This window comes from Camelus ferus, chromosome 1 (genome assembly GCF_009834535.1).
Source record: "Camelus ferus isolate YT-003-E chromosome 1, BCGSAC_Cfer_1.0, whole genome shotgun sequence".
NCBI lineage: Eukaryota > Metazoa > Chordata > Mammalia > Artiodactyla > Camelidae > Camelus > Camelus ferus.
This window is the reverse complement of record NC_045696.1, coordinates 60,207,575-60,220,319: the sequence shown is the minus strand read 5'-3', so window position 1 is coordinate 60,220,319 and position 12,745 is coordinate 60,207,575. Positions and strand designations below refer to the sequence as shown.

At 48.8% G+C, this 12,745-nt stretch overlaps 1 protein-coding gene across 1 annotated transcript in view; it reads left to right on the top strand.

Annotated features, from left to right (window-relative positions):
- The window catches only part of LOC102518744 (protein HEG homolog 1), an 82,799-nt gene that overhangs the window by 48,686 nt on the left and 21,368 nt on the right, over nt 1-12,745 (top strand). The window contains 5 exon segments of the mRNA XM_032481634.1: nt 1,998-2,056; nt 2,305-2,465; nt 6,486-6,620; nt 11,579-11,621; nt 11,754-11,791. Coding sequence (XP_032337525.1) covers nt 1,998-2,056; nt 2,305-2,465; nt 6,486-6,620; nt 11,579-11,621; nt 11,754-11,791 — 436 coding nt within the window.

The following is a 12,745-nucleotide window of genomic DNA, read 5'->3' as shown; positions in this document are numbered from 1 at the left end:
TTTTAATTTTACTTGTTCTTTATGGGCAAGAATTAGTATATTAGCCAAAACCTATGGGATTTTATAGGAACATGGATTTTATTTGTGTAAAACTTAGATTCCAATTCTGTTTCTGTATCTGCTGAGCATCTACTCTGTGATAGGCACTTTGCCAGATGCCTCACTCCTGTAAGAGGTAGGGCCAACATCTTTACAGATGGAAAACTGGGAGCTCTCTGGAAGTGGTGACATTGCCTGAGTTCACACAGAGCAGGTGCAAAGTTAGGGAACAGTGCACTAGACCACCCTCACTTCTGACACACATTGCGAGTGTGGGGATCCCCAAGAAACCCTCAGTTTTGATAATGCACTAGAAGGACTCGCAGATCTCACTGAGAGCTGTTATTCTCGTGGTTAGGGTTTATTACAGTGAAAAGATCCAGGTTACAATCAGCCAAGGAACGAGATGTATCAGGCAGAGTCCAGGAGGGCGGCAAATTCAGTGCTTCCCGTAGTCCACTCCCCATGGGGTCACAGGCAGTGTTAACTCCTCTCAGCTACGATGTGTATGATGGAGTATTGTTAACCAGAGAGGTCATCTGAGCCGTGGTGTCTAGAGCCAAAATGTAGACATAGTCAACTGCCCATATGGTTGACCTCAGTCTCCAGCTCCTCTGGCTGTAACCCAAAACCCCCACCATCAGTCACACTGTTAGACTATCTGGAGTGGCCCAGGGCCTCCAGGTAAACAAAGGCAGGACATTCCAAAGGCTTAGAGACGCCTCCCAGGAGCCAAGGGCCAGACCTCTCTTTGTGCAAGGTCGGATTCTTTACTATATGGCAGGGTTTTATGTCTACATCTGGTGTTCTTGGCACTCCATCACAACTGCCTCTTAGTCGTCCTGTAGGTCAGTATTTCCTTCTAAGATAGTAAAGGGGCTGAGACCCTCCTGCAGAAGTACAGTCCTCCCTGTTACACGGTGCCAGTGACTTATTGGTTCATTTTTGCCCAGTAGCAACATGTAATTTATTAGTGATGTGATACCTCCACCCTCAAGAAGTTCTGAAGATTTAGGCTGTGACTCAAGTGGCCTTTCCTGAGATGCCATTCTGTTGTGTAATGTATCATTTTTGGAAAAATGTTTAATAATAATAATAAATCATTGCCTTATAAATGTAAAGCAATGTCATACAAAGCCAAAACGGCATGACAGCATCCCATGTTTGAAGGGTGAGATGTGTCTGACACACTTGCTTTGAAGACAGGTGGGTTGCATTGGTCAAGGTATTGAGACCCTCTGCTGCATAAAAGGAATCCACAGCCCCTACTGTATGTGTGTGTGTGTGTGTGTGTGTGTGTGTGTGTGTGTGTGTGGCGGGATAGGGGAGGGGGAAGCAGGCATGGGACTTCATGCCACAGAGGGATTTTCTGCTCTTTCCAAGGGCACAAGGCAAACACAGGGAGAGTTGCTCTTAATTTGCTCTCAACAAAAGGGATCTTGACCCATGTAATGTAATTTCCCATGGAGAGCCTTTTTGAAGAGGACCTATCTTTGAGTTAGGTCAACTCATTGTAGATTATGAGGGGTCTGTGTAGGGCCTGCCAGACCTGGGGTGGCTGAAAGGAACCCAGCCTTTTCAGTGAGGCTTGTTCACTATGCAAAGTCCAAATAAACAGTTGCCTCTGAGGTTTTTGAAACCCTAGGTCTTAGAAGAGATCTGCTCCTTTGAAGATGTTTTGCATCCAAGGGTGCTATTCTGAACATCTTTTCCTGCCAAGATTTCCCCCACTGATTTACTATCTGCCTCCCTCCCTTTGTACTCATGGAACAACAGAGTAAGAGCAGAAAGTCATTTCAGAAAGGAACGAAAAAAGGGATACCAATCCTGTGTAAAGCTGCCTGCTGATAACTTGATGGCTGGAAAATGCCTATTTTATCCTGAAAATAGGAAATTGGTTCTAGGTTCAAGGCTTTTGTCTGACTCCCAGTTAACGACAAACCTATTCTTCCTTTCAGTTAAATATGTGTTTTTCAACATTGCCTGGTTACACCCGATCCACAGCTCATGCTTCTAGGTAAGTAACAGGGTTACATTTGTTTGTGAATCAGTCCATAGAAAGGGGAGGATATTCTAGCACGGGTGATAGCAGCCAAACTGGGCCCTGTTTGGGCTGAGCCATAGAGTAATCCAGGGCCAAGTTCCCTGGACCTTCATGCTCTCCCCAGACCCTCACTGGAGAATGCAGAGGATGTTCATTTTCCAAAAGCCCTGGGGCCCACACATCATTTTAGGACAATTAAAACCTGCATACTTTGCCTGTAGGGAGTTCAGTGTGGTGGTGATGTCACTGCAAGCCACCTTTTCCCTGGCCTCCAATGTGACGCTGTTTGACCTGGTCGACGGGATGCAGAGATGTGTCAACTCCTGCAGGTCCTCTGCTGAGCTCTGCCAGCTCTTGGGGTCTCAGAGGCGGCTCTTCAGAGGTAAGAGAGAGGCCCTCTGGGAGGACCCACCCATACAGTTAGGCACAGACCTAGGATGTAGAAATGTAAGGCATTCCGGGCTCAGGCCCAGGAAAGCACATCACAGAGACAGCCTGTCTTTGAAATGGGCGTTAAGAATTGGCCTTTGTGTGTGTGCACCTTTGTATGCTCATGCACGGACGGACACACACACACACACACACACACACACACACACACACACACAGTCCTGCACACATAGCCTTGAGGTCCACCGGTCCTTGGCATGCTGTTTCTGTTTCTTCTATGAAAGCATCAGTATCGGAAGTGGAAATCACTCTTCTTTCCCTTGAAAGTTTCCTGCTCTCTCTGGGGAGACAGTTCACACAGAGAATGTACATGCTTGTCAGTGACCCCAAACCTTCATCATGATATACCATTAGGTTAAAAAAAAAAAAAAGGAAAAAAGCATGTGCAGTATCATCCATCCTTTTGCATGTTTATTTGCAAATCCTAAATGCACAGAAACAAGACTCAAAGATTATAGGCCAGATGGCTCACAGTGCCTTTCGTGATTTCTCTTTTCTGGTTCTTGCCCTGTTTTATTGAAAGCTGCTACAGTGCATCTAGTGGGAAGCAGAGGAAGAAAGGGAGTTGAGACAATTTTGGAAGGCAAATTTGGGTCTTGGAAGGGAGGTTTTGCCTCTGGGATGGGAAAACTCTGCTGGAATCAGAAGTGCTTCCTCATGCAGGGGGGCTGGCCCCTGCTGCGGCTCATAAGTGGTCAGAGCTGGCTCTGCTTGGCTCATTTTACTACACTCAGGACTCGGGAAGGATGTGGAATCTGCGGGAACCTCCCCATCTGGTGCCCAGATGCTGCACCTAAGTTGTAGGTAGCAGGCTTGGTCCTCTGTCTGCTGGACTTCCAGGTCATTTCCGGGCCCGGGCTTTGTAAGAGCTGGTCCCAAGAACGCTCCTTGTGCGCTGTGCATGACAGAGCTTGCAGCTGGGAGTTAGCCTTTCACACTGGGATAAATGCTAGCACTTTGGCTTATTTAAGGGCTAGTTGTTCACTTGGGAAATAAACAACAAACTAAACTTTCTGGAGTTGAAGTTGCCATCATTCAGTTTCTTTGGGGAATTAGCTAAATAGTTCCATGCCCCTTTATACTGTGTGCTAACCTTTGAGACAGGAGATCTTTGGTTTTACTTTCCTTCTCTTGCCAGTGATTCAAGGGTCCCAGTTTTTCCTCTCCAGAAAGTAGGAAGGGGACCTTTCAATTCACTAAACACGTATGGAGTGCATCCTGTGTGATCAGCATTCTATCAAGTTACTTTTTTGTCCCCAGTAAACACATTTCATGTCTTGCAAATCAAATGGCCAGGTATTTGGATGTGTAAGAGCCTGCCCAGGCAGCCCTGCCCACTCTCTGACCCCCATTCTTCTGACTGCCTCGATGCAGCTTGTGGAAAAGCTCTTGTCTTCCTTGCTTCCTTGCTGAGGTCCCATTCTTGTTTTTTGGTTTTTTGTTTGTTTGTTTGTTTGTTTAGAAGACTTTTTTCTAGGGCAGTGTTAGGTTCACACCAAAATTAAGAGGAAGGTACAGAGATTTCCCACATATCCCCTGCCCCGACACGTGCTGGTCTGCATTCTTTGCGTCTTCTTTCTGAGCCCCTGAGAACAAAAGACAGCCAGGCATCTTGGCTGAAAACAGCCTCACTTCTCTGTTTTCCCTACCAGGGCTTCTCCAGGTTTGCCAACACACCCCACTTGGTCTCTCACTCTCCTTTTTGAGTGCTGAAGAGGCGTGCTGGCCGAGCTGGGTGTCAGGTGCTGACATCTGGGTGTTGCCAACATCAGGGATGCCCTGGGCTACTCTGCACACAGCCATTGGAAGGGAGGGCTTTTCCCCTTCAATTCACAAAATATCTACTTTCTCACCTTTCAGAGAACAGCAGCTCTCATCTCTCCAGAGGTTTAGAGCCCTTGGAAATCCCCCAGGGAGTGTCCCAGCTTTAGATTTACATAAATTCTCATTGTCTGCTGGGCGGATGTTTTGCCCAGGAAAGACCATGGGAACGGTGGATGCAGAAAAATCACATCACTGGGTTTCAAATTAAAAGGGCATTTACGTGGCTCTGTTTGATGGACTGATGACAGAATGCTCTTTAAAAATTTCTAGGACGGCCACCCCTCTGTCGCAGATGCAGGGCCAGCTTTCCTTCCTTCATGTGGATCTTCTTCTGTGCAGGGAAGGGTTGCTTCAGCCCGGCGAGGCTAGCAGTATGTGCTAGCTAGCAGGCAGGGACCGTGGGCCCGGTGGAGGGAAACATGAGACTGGCTTCCAGAAAATATCTAATCAGGCCAGGCAACTCAGGCTGGCTGCCGGACAAGCTAGCACGGGTCTGGGCAGCCTTTTGTGCTGGAGGTATTTCTTTATATTAATGCTTCAAAAAGTTGAGACGGGGGACTGTAGCCACTGAGTACCTCTCTGTGCCAGCTTCACAGTGTTTGCCTGGTGAGAGTTTCCATTTTTCATTTTTCTCCCTTAAATACAAACCTTTCACAATAAACAAAGGAAATTCTATCACAGACACAAATAGGGTTCTGATTTAGCATGCCAACTTCCACTGATAAAGACAGGAAATTCAGCACTGAAAGCTAAAGTGTGTCCTAAACTAACCTCCCTGTGACCAAGCCACCCATAAGCCCCATGCTCTCGGGACACAGAAAAGGAGGTGTGGAGGCTGGGGCCCCTGGGTGGGTGAGAACCTGCCAGGGTGGGGGTAGTTTTGCTGTTAAAAACTGGCCCCTGGTTTCTGAATAGACTGGTGTTTTCCTTAAGGTGGGGAGAAGGAGCCCACAGCTCACTGCCCAGGGTGCATGGCTCTCTCCTCTTGGACTCGCTCGTGCCTGCCGAAAACAATGGCACAGTTTTTTGGGGTTTTTTTTAAGACAGCCTTTGAACACATTTTTGTTGAGCACCTTCTTGTATGACAGACACTGATCCAGGTGCTGGTGGCACATTAGAGGACGGCAGAGGTCTCACTTTGCCCTGTGCATGGTGTGAATTAGTTACTGCCCACTGTCCAGTTGGCTTCATACTTTTGTTCTGTTGTCTGTGTACCCAAATGGCGTGCGTTTTTTGTCCAGACCTACCTTAGATGCTAAAATGCACCCTCATTGTGTCCACTATATACAACCTCAGAGAGGGCCACGTGCGCAACAATGAACGCTTTTTGTTAATGCCAAAGGCTTCTTTGTCACTCATGGAATGATCATGGCCCCCATGCCCAGGGCCAGACAAAGCCAGGTGGATATCTGTACCGTAAGAACGAAGGCTCTAAAGTGAAGGAGGCAGAGCCTGAAAGATTGAGCTTCCTCTCTGCCACCTCTGCCTCTCAGTGGTGGCCCGATGACCAATGGTCCAACGCCACCTTCAGCCCCTGTGTGTGGACCAGTCTCCACAAGGTACTAAACACCCAGAGACGGACAAGCCCCAGGATGCCATCAGTGTTGTGGGGGGCATACAGTAACGTTACATGCCACTCTACACCTCTCCTTGGAATAAGTCTGTTAGGCAGCGAGCTACCTTCCATGGAGGGGTGCTGCATCCCTTTTGGCCAGGCAGAACCCAAGCCAGGACACACCTCAGCTGAGCCAGGTCTTCCTAACGGAGCATGGTCACGCTTTCTGGGTTTGTGCCGATTCTCCCCTGCGGTACTTGAGTGTGAAGGCACAGAGGACGCTGCCCATCGAGGTTCATGTTTGCAAGGGACAGTGGAGTTGGGGACAGCACCCCATTTCTTCTGGGTTTGGTTTCTGACGTGTGGCATGCTGTGTGAACTTCCAGTAACAGGCCGGGGGGCCGACTCCGGGGAGGAATAGCAGAGGGCCGTGCAGAGGGGACCTCAGAGAGGACCGTCGCACCATGCAGGAAAGCTGCTCTCCGAGCCTCTTGATATAGGAAGTTTGCGCGTCTTAATGTTTGAAGTGGAGGAGATTTTGTTTTGTTTCACTGTCTTGTTTTTCCATTCTAGCGGGCAGCTTGTGCAAGCGAAAGACTCCAGAATGTGACAAAGAGACCTCCATCTGCACCGATCTGGACGGGGTTGCCCTGTGCCAGTGCAAGTCTGGCTACTTCCAGTTCAACAAGATGGATCACTCCTGCCGAGGTACCTGCAGGGTCTGGGGTCCTGTGGCCCGGGGGACGCGGAGGTGCTTTTCTCTGCCCGGGGCGCTTTCTCTGCTCTAGGTGTGACTGTTCTAGTCTGGGGCTAACCGGGTCTGGTTATTTTGCTCCCAGCAGGATTGAATACATTATTTCCTTGGAATAATAGCATTATCTCTGACTGGTGCACACTGGCCTGGCCAACCAGATTCAAAGGGAAAGAACAGAGAATGGAATGCTTGGGATGGCAAGTCCTTGTCCTCTTTCTTTCTTTCTTTCTTTCTTTCTTTCTTTCTTTCTTTCTTTCTTCTTTCTTTCCTTCCTTCTTTCTTTCCTTCTTTCTTTCTTTCTTTCTCCCATCTTTTTTCTTTCTACTTACAGGAAGTTAGAAAAATTATTGTTTTAATTCCCAAAGTTTTATTCTTTTGTCCACTAATCTTCTAAAATGAAAATACCAGCATGGAGTCAGGGCTGAACCGTCTAGCAGCAGCTGGCCGCTCGGACACCTGAGTCAGAGCCCTTCTCTGCCTCGTCCTGTCTCATCTCGGGCAAGTCACTTCGCCTCCCTGAGCCTGAGTTTCCTCTTCTGTGAAATGGGTGCGGTGATATGTCATTGGACATTCTAAGAACCCGAGAGGGCAGTGGTTACGCAGGTACTTCCTAAGCCATTGACACTTGCTCTTGTGTTTTACTCAGGTTGCTGTTAAAGCAATGACTTCTGGTTTTAAAGAATCCTAACTCTGCTAACCTCTTAAATGAGGATTAAATTTATTCAGTTTGAGATGAAGGCTGCTCAGTGAGTGCACTGCAAGAATACTGCTTTAAAATAAAGTGAATTCAAGCCCAGGGCACTGGGTACCCTGACTTACGAAACACTGCTGCAATCTGGGATCACAGGAAAACTAGCAACATAAAGGCATCATGCAGCTTTAAGCCTCACATCACTTGAGAACCTGTATGGCCCAGTTTTCCTGCTCAGTCAACGCCTGCTGGTGACAGATGTCCTGGAATCTGAGTAAAAACCACGTCCTGGGGAGAGGTGACACGCCACATATTTGTCAGGACTTCCTGTTAGAGGAGGACTTGTTCTGTTAGGAGAGGATAAAAATACATCTCAGGGCAGTACTCTCCTCCTGAGCTTTGAAAGCCCGCAGGCCTGGGACGGGTGTGAAGCGGAGGGCGACTCGCTGGGGCAGCGGCCCTGCTGCGTGAGGCTCACAGCACTCCTCAGCACCCGGTCCTTCTGTCGCTTTGATGCAGAGACGATACTTCTGAGTTTCTTCTCTTCTGGTTTGATGCAAAGTGTTCCTCGCCCATCTTAGAATCTGGGGCGTTGATCCCCTGCACATGGGCCATCCGTGTGTGCTGGGGGCCTCCGCACTCTCGGGTGGCCTCACTAGCGGCCTTGCCCCTCTGCAGCCAGCTGGCCTGAGCCGCTTCCCTCTCTTTCCAAGTTAGCGATTTCATAACCGCCGCTTACAGATTAGCACTAGCACAGATTACCAGGTGCAGTGAGTGACACAGGCGCCGGCAGCCTTAGTTAAGCAATGACCTGAGAAGCAGCATAAGGAAACCATGGTTGCCTTTTGGGCTTGTGGCTGTGGCCCTCCTCAGCCCTGTTTCTGCAGCATCCTGTTGGTTAGATTTTCCTCTCTGGCCTAGAGCTCTGATGAATGGATCCCCTAGCTGCTTGGGCCACAGCCCTGTCGGCTGGGTTCTGGGGGGTTACAGTGACATCTTATGGCCATTGGTGCTCGAGCACAAGGGTAGTTAAAAGGACACTTCAAATCCTGGTGTCAGTTCCCCGTATAAATGGAGAAACAGAGGAGAGGGGCCTGTGGGTATGTTTTTTAAATCTCTGCAATTCACAGCTATCCAGTAGCAAGTGCGTATTACTCTTTGTTGTGCACACACACACAGACACTTCTTTGTGTCTCATATAAAGTGTCTTTACCAGACTTTCAAAGCGTCATATAAAGTTAAAATAGGAGTCCCTCCCATAGGCACCTTAGCTCCCCTCCATCGTGCAGGCATTCTGATGAAGCCCAGCCATCTGTTTGCCGGTCTTCCTCTCTGAGTGCACTGCATACGCCTTGAAGGCTTGTCTCTAGAGTATGTTTGTGCGTTGTGGGGTGCCACAGACATCTGTGGGAGGAACAAATGGATGATGGCCAGCAAATATGACAGGACAAGATTGGCAGGTCTTGATTTGGTTTCCTGCAAGAGAAGAAAAGAGCCTCGGAAGACTCCACCACCTACTGATTTTATTTAAAAGGCCCAAAGGCTTGGATTTGCCTGTATTCCATATCATTAGGGGAAGCCCACTGTTCGCGTGTATGCTGGCCGTTGCCACCTCATTTCATCTTCAGTGCTCCATGGGTCAGGATCCCTCTAGGGTGTGGAGATGAGGATCTGGTCCTAAGGCGCACTGGGGTGCCCTGTGGCAAGTTTTCCCTCCAAGAGCCCCTGGAGCAGTGCCAGGCCCACCTCAGTCTTTGATGAATGACTGACCAAGCTCATCTGAGATGAAGAAATAGCATTATACCAGGAAGTCAGGCCACTTCTGAAGCTACGTGCAAACAGCCCCACACATCAGCTCGCAGGCAGGACAACAGATGGACCTTACATCTGGCTGGATGACAGCCCCGGGGTGGAAAGCTTCCACCCAGCAGATGAGGGATGGGTGGGTAGAGCTGATGTAAAAACATTTCCAGGAAGAAGTGTTCAGAATAGAACAGACTGATGTGATGTCAGCCTGCCTCAGTGCTGAGATGGGTGGGGGTGAGTCCCCGGGATGCCAGCAGTCCCGGGGTAGCCAGCCTTGCAGGCAGGGCTCTGGGTCAACCAGGGTCGGCTCCTCCCTCTCCCACGACCTGGCCATAGCACCAGGGACTGGTGGGGCTCGGTGCTTTCCCTGCCAGGGAGGCAGCAGTGCTCAGCTGGTTCCTCAGACAAGGCCCCACCTGAGTGAGGCCAGCAGAGAACTCACAGGTCTCAAAAGATTTGGGAGAGGGGCCACCTTCCTCCTTCCCGAAATGGAATGTGATTATACTCTACCTTGTTGCAAAAAAGATTCAAAGCACCTAATGAAAATTCACTGTAACAAAATGAGATTTGATTTGAAAGGTAAATCAGGTTGAAGGAGGAATAAAACGACTGCTTTATTGAGGCTGGAAGGAAAGTGAATATGCAGAAAAATAGACCGTAAGTTCCCATGTGTTTGCTAAAGATAGACCTCTTGCTCAAGTTCTGAGCTTCCCAGCCACTGAAGCAGAGAGAATCGTGATTTTGAAATCAAGTGGGGACCATAAACTAGAGTTGTTCAGGACCATCCCCATCCTTGCAGGGCCTGGGACCCGGGAACAGTTTCTCTGGTGCGGCCTCATCACAAAGGTCCTGGTGGCACTGTGGCAGTGTGGTCTGTGATGGCCCGCCAGAAATACCACAGGGACTCCCCAGGGCTGCCGCTAATAATAGATGCCCTTAATGAAGAGAACGTAGCTCAGGAAAAGTGACTCCGTGGAGCCAGCACTGTGCAGTCCCGGTTCACAGCTCTAATGATCTGCCGTGAGAGACTTACAGATTATTTAGAACAGAATTTTCCAAACCATTCCACAAAACTCCAGCAATATGTTGATAGTCTGTGACAACAAAATAGATGCTAGAGACACCTGGTGTCTAACCTTAAAAAATAGAAGGAAGATATGTATTGTACAACACGGGAATATAGCCAGTATTTGTAGTAACTGTAAATGAAGTGTTACCTTTAAAAATTGTATAAAAACTAAATTTTTTTTAAACCAAAAAAAAAAAAAATAGAAGGAAGAACAATGTTAAGCACATCTATGTAGTTAATATTATAACGCACCAACCCTTAACGGAGGATGCGGGCAGGCTGGGAGCCATCTCCCACTCTAGCCCGCAGGGCGTGCAGCCCCTGGGCCACGTGTGCTGCTGGCCTCTCGTGGCGCTGTCAGCATGTGTGGTGTCTGTCCAGGGATCGCTGTTCTATGCTAGGTGCCGTTTCTCACCTGTGATCGTGTATGCATCCTATATCATACATTAGTCATGAATCAAATTTCTATCATTCCTTGCAGCAGTGAATTTGTCTGTGAGGCCATTTTGTGTTGTCCGCTCTCATCCAAGCGTGCGTTACAGCTCATGGTGTGCTGTCAGCTTATTGTAGTGTTGAAAACCGTCCATGATCAGATAAACTCAGGAACTGCTGATGCAGGGGAATGGCTGGCCCACAGGCCTTTAGGGAAGCAGTGGTCCATGAGCAGCACTGCCAGAGGGCTCCGAGCTGTAGTCTTGAGTGACATAAGATTAGGGCTCATCTAGGCAAGTCCACAGTCACCTGCACAGACTGCAGGGTGAGCGTTCTCGTATGAAAACTGGGCACCCCCCCACCCTAGGACCATGGCTCTGAAGATGTTACAGCTCTCACTTCCTCAAGGAAGGGGGCTGGTGGAGCCAAAAGCAGTTAAAGATTTGACTTATGTTAGAGAAGGTGGAGCATTTATCTTGTGTTGACGGAAGGATGTTACACAGGGGCCACAGAGCTTCCACAAAGAATTGTACTTGTTGGATAATAGTTACAACTGCAGACATTTCGTCAGTGGTTGCTGTGTGCCAGGTGCTGTGCTAAGTCATAGGCCTTATTCCTTAATCCTCTCCAGGGAACTATGAAGTAGATATTATTATCATCACCTCCACCATCATCATCATCCTTTTTTTATAGATGGGAAACTGAGAGCCACTAGGAGGTTAAGAAATGTTTTGGATAAAGCTAAGCTTTGAGCTGGCAGCAGTATTTGGGCCAGGTGGGAGATGATTCTAGAGCTAGTTGCAGCCTTCTGACTAGAATCTTCTTGAGGATGTTAGGGTGGTTGGTGTTTATTGACTGTCAGTTTGGGCCTAGGGAAGTCAGACACACTCATAGCTTTTCCTTTTCTCTTTCAGCGTGTGAAGATGGATACAGGCTTGAAAATGAAACCTGTATGAGGTAGGCTCTGTGCTCATTTCTTCCGATGAATTTGTTCCAAACCTTATTTAGACATTACTTAGGGAAATTGCCTCAGCTATTTCTTTTGATAATCGAAACTAATTCTTGTTCTTTTTCTCTGTCGACTTGCAGTTGCCCGTTCGGCCTTGGTGGTCTCAACTGTGGGAACCGTAAGTGTGCAGAGTCTCAAGCTCCGTGTGGGCAGGGCGGGCACAGCTGTGGGCATGCAGGGTGGCTGTCCCCTCCCCTTGCCCTCAGCTTCAGTCCGCCGTCTTCTCCGCTCCCGTGCCAGGAGGAAAGCCAAGAGCTCTCTCCAGGGGCTGGAGGTCCTGGGGGAGATAAACCCGTTCCGCAGTAGCCTGACGGTGGAGTGTTAATCAGTACATTAGGCGTGGGGGCGGGGGGGGGGGGACCACGCCCGAGGAGAAGAGAAGAACCTCCTGAGTGCTTCCTGGGGAGACTTTGACTGGCAGGTGAGGAGGGAGGAGGAATCCAGGCAGAGGGAACCACCTCAACAAAGGTCTTGGGCAGCCTGGGCCTGAGGTTACCAGGGACAGTGTATAAGTGAGCGTGGCTGAGGACAGAAAGAGGCTGGCGGAGAGTAGGGGATCAAGTCGGCAGAGGTTGTGGGGGCCAAACTGTTGGGGTTTTGATGTCAACCTGAGAGTTTAGACTCTAATCAGTAGCCACCGTGGAACTAGCAAGTCCTTCCTTAGAGCGGGAGAGCAGTTTGATCAAGAAAATCAGGTCAAGCTGCAGTGAGGACAGACTGGATGCAGGAGAACCTGGGGCCCTTTAGACGAGCATCGCTACAGCGGGGTCTGGGCTGGACATAGACGGGGGTCCGCTGCTCCTAGCTGACGTTTACGCTCCTGAAGTACAGAGTGGCGGTGACTGTGCACAGGCCACATTTCACACTTGATTCAGTTCTTTAAGAAAAGTAGTTGGGATTCACTTAAGATCACTTTCACTGACATTCTCTTATATTGAGACCTAAGGAATTGAAGTCGCCCTCAAAATTGCTGAAAGAAATTCTGGGATAAAGGACATAACAGGAATAATAACACTCGATACTTTATTTTAGGATAGCTTTGTCACTCATTCTGTAGACGAATGTGCCAACA